The following is a 1,878-nucleotide window of genomic DNA, read 5'->3' as shown; positions in this document are numbered from 1 at the left end:
GTTTCGCAATTTAAGCAACCTGCACAGGTTCTGCTGATCTGAAACAACCCCGAATTCCCGACCCTCAGAGCGTTGGAAATTAGTCTGGTAGGTAACACGGCGCCGCAGAGATCAAGCTATGATACTGATACTTGTTTCAGAGTATAGTAAATGGTGAGGAAAATTTGACTAGCTCTTGTAAATTATTTCAGTCTAAACCACCGACTGAAAAATGATTTAGGTTTGGACTATAATTTTAATCGGGCTTAATTACTTTTTACTTGTTTGAACTGTCGCGACGTAGGAGCTATTTACTATTAAATAAAAACATTCGGTCCTCTAAATTATCTTTATTTGGAAATTGGCTCAAGTAGGAGACCACTACGATAGCTTCGTTTCGCGCGAAATTCTGGTAGAATCTGGCGATATTTTCGCCTACAGATAGAGGAGCTCTATTTTTCTTTTACCGTTGTAAACGGGCAAGAGAGAGCCAGCTAGCAGTGGAAAAAAACCTGGACCCCCGTGGCCAAAAGCGTCACTCAGACGCTCCGGGACTAACAACGGAAAAGCAGGGGCCGGAGAAACCACTGCCTGCTCGCTCCTTCTACACAATACAACAGAGGAAATAAAATTTACAACACATTTTGAAATACACTAAAAGGAATAAAACCATGGATATATAGAGCAACAAAAAAAAACAAGTATTTGCGCTCAAATATTCTTTACTCCCCCCAAAAATAATGAAATTTATTTTGATACAGAGAATATTACGCGACATCAATCAGTTTCGGATATTTCTAGATTATACAAATGGTTCATGGTGCATCTGGTGACATTACTGTTAGACATGCTGACTAAACAAGATCGCAAGTGCCCATCCCTTCCCATTTCCATTATCACTCCCATACGCCAAGTATGCCTTGGCGCATTTTCGTCGTGTACTAAGACTACAGTACCGACTTTCATGGGTTCTACCTTCACTACTTTAGCATGATAGGCATTACGCAATTCCAACAAATACTCGACCTTCCACCGTTTCCATAGACGATCGGTTACGGCTAAACAATGCTTGAGTCTCTCGTTCATTTCTCTACTGGAATTCGGAATGTTCTGGTCTTTCACCCGTTGCGGAGGCATCCGAGTGACGCGTTTGTTTAGAAGAAAATGGGCAGGAGTGAGAGGTGTCGGTTCTTCTGTATCACTGGCGATATACGTAATAGGCCTCGAGTTGATTATGGCCTCCTTCTCCAAGAGAACAGTTTCCATTTCCGGGTAGGTTAGAGTGGCGCTGGATAGTGTTTTGCGAAGAATGGTCTTGACAGATCGTACCATACGTTCCCACATCCCTCCCCACCAGACTGCTCTGTCTTCAATGAATCGCCATACTATACCTCTATTGCCGAAAAATTAGCGAACTTCCGGATTAATTATGTTCTTCCAGATTAGGTTGAGGATAAAAGTTTTACCGTTATCGGAGTATATGATGTGAGGAAGACCTCTACGAGAAATCAACCTCCGGAATGCGAGTAAAAACTCATACGTAGTCATCGACTTGACCAGCTTAAGATGTATACCGCAGGTGACCACGCAGGTTACAATTCAAATGTATGCCTTTTCGATAGTTTTGCCAATCTCGACGTGAATGGGACCTGCGAAGTCAACCATTATGGTTTGGAAAGGAGGCGTCTTCGCCCGGTTTGGCGCTTAACTTCTTGCAAATTACGCAACCCCTGATTACTTTCTTCGCGATTTGTCGGCCTGCTATCATCGAATATCGGCCACGCGCATGCGTCAGGGTGTTTTGTATACCGGAGTTTCCAACTTGCTCGTGACTTCTTTTCATGAGAAGCTCGGCTAGCTTCTGCTCTCGGACTATGATGACACTATGTTTTTCGTCTT

The 1,878-nt window shown here is 43.2% G+C and overlaps 1 protein-coding gene across 1 annotated transcript; it reads right to left on the bottom strand.

Moving 5' to 3' along the window:
- Window positions 1–756: 756 nt before the first annotated feature.
- On the bottom strand, window positions 757–1,323 carry LOC149933546 (uncharacterized). The gene has a single exon (XM_090157324.1). The coding sequence runs from the start codon at window positions 1,321–1,323 to the stop codon at window positions 757–759; it is 567 nt and encodes a 188-aa protein (XP_090013450.1).
- Between the last annotated feature and the right edge of the window lie 555 nt (window positions 1,324–1,878).

The sequence above is a fragment of the Leiobunum rupestre genome, chromosome 8 (assembly GCF_980474605.1).
Source record: "Leiobunum rupestre chromosome 8, qqLeiRupe1.1.hap1, whole genome shotgun sequence".
Taxonomy (NCBI): domain Eukaryota; kingdom Metazoa; phylum Arthropoda; class Arachnida; order Opiliones; family Sclerosomatidae; genus Leiobunum; species Leiobunum rupestre.
The sequence above is the reverse complement of the archived record's forward strand: the minus strand, read 5'-3'. Positions and strand labels throughout refer to the sequence as shown.

Coding starts and splice junctions, on each gene's coding strand:
- LOC149933546 (XM_090157324.1), bottom strand. CDS start 1,323: ATGTGGGAACGTATGGTACGATCTGTCAAGACCATTCTTCGCAAAACA.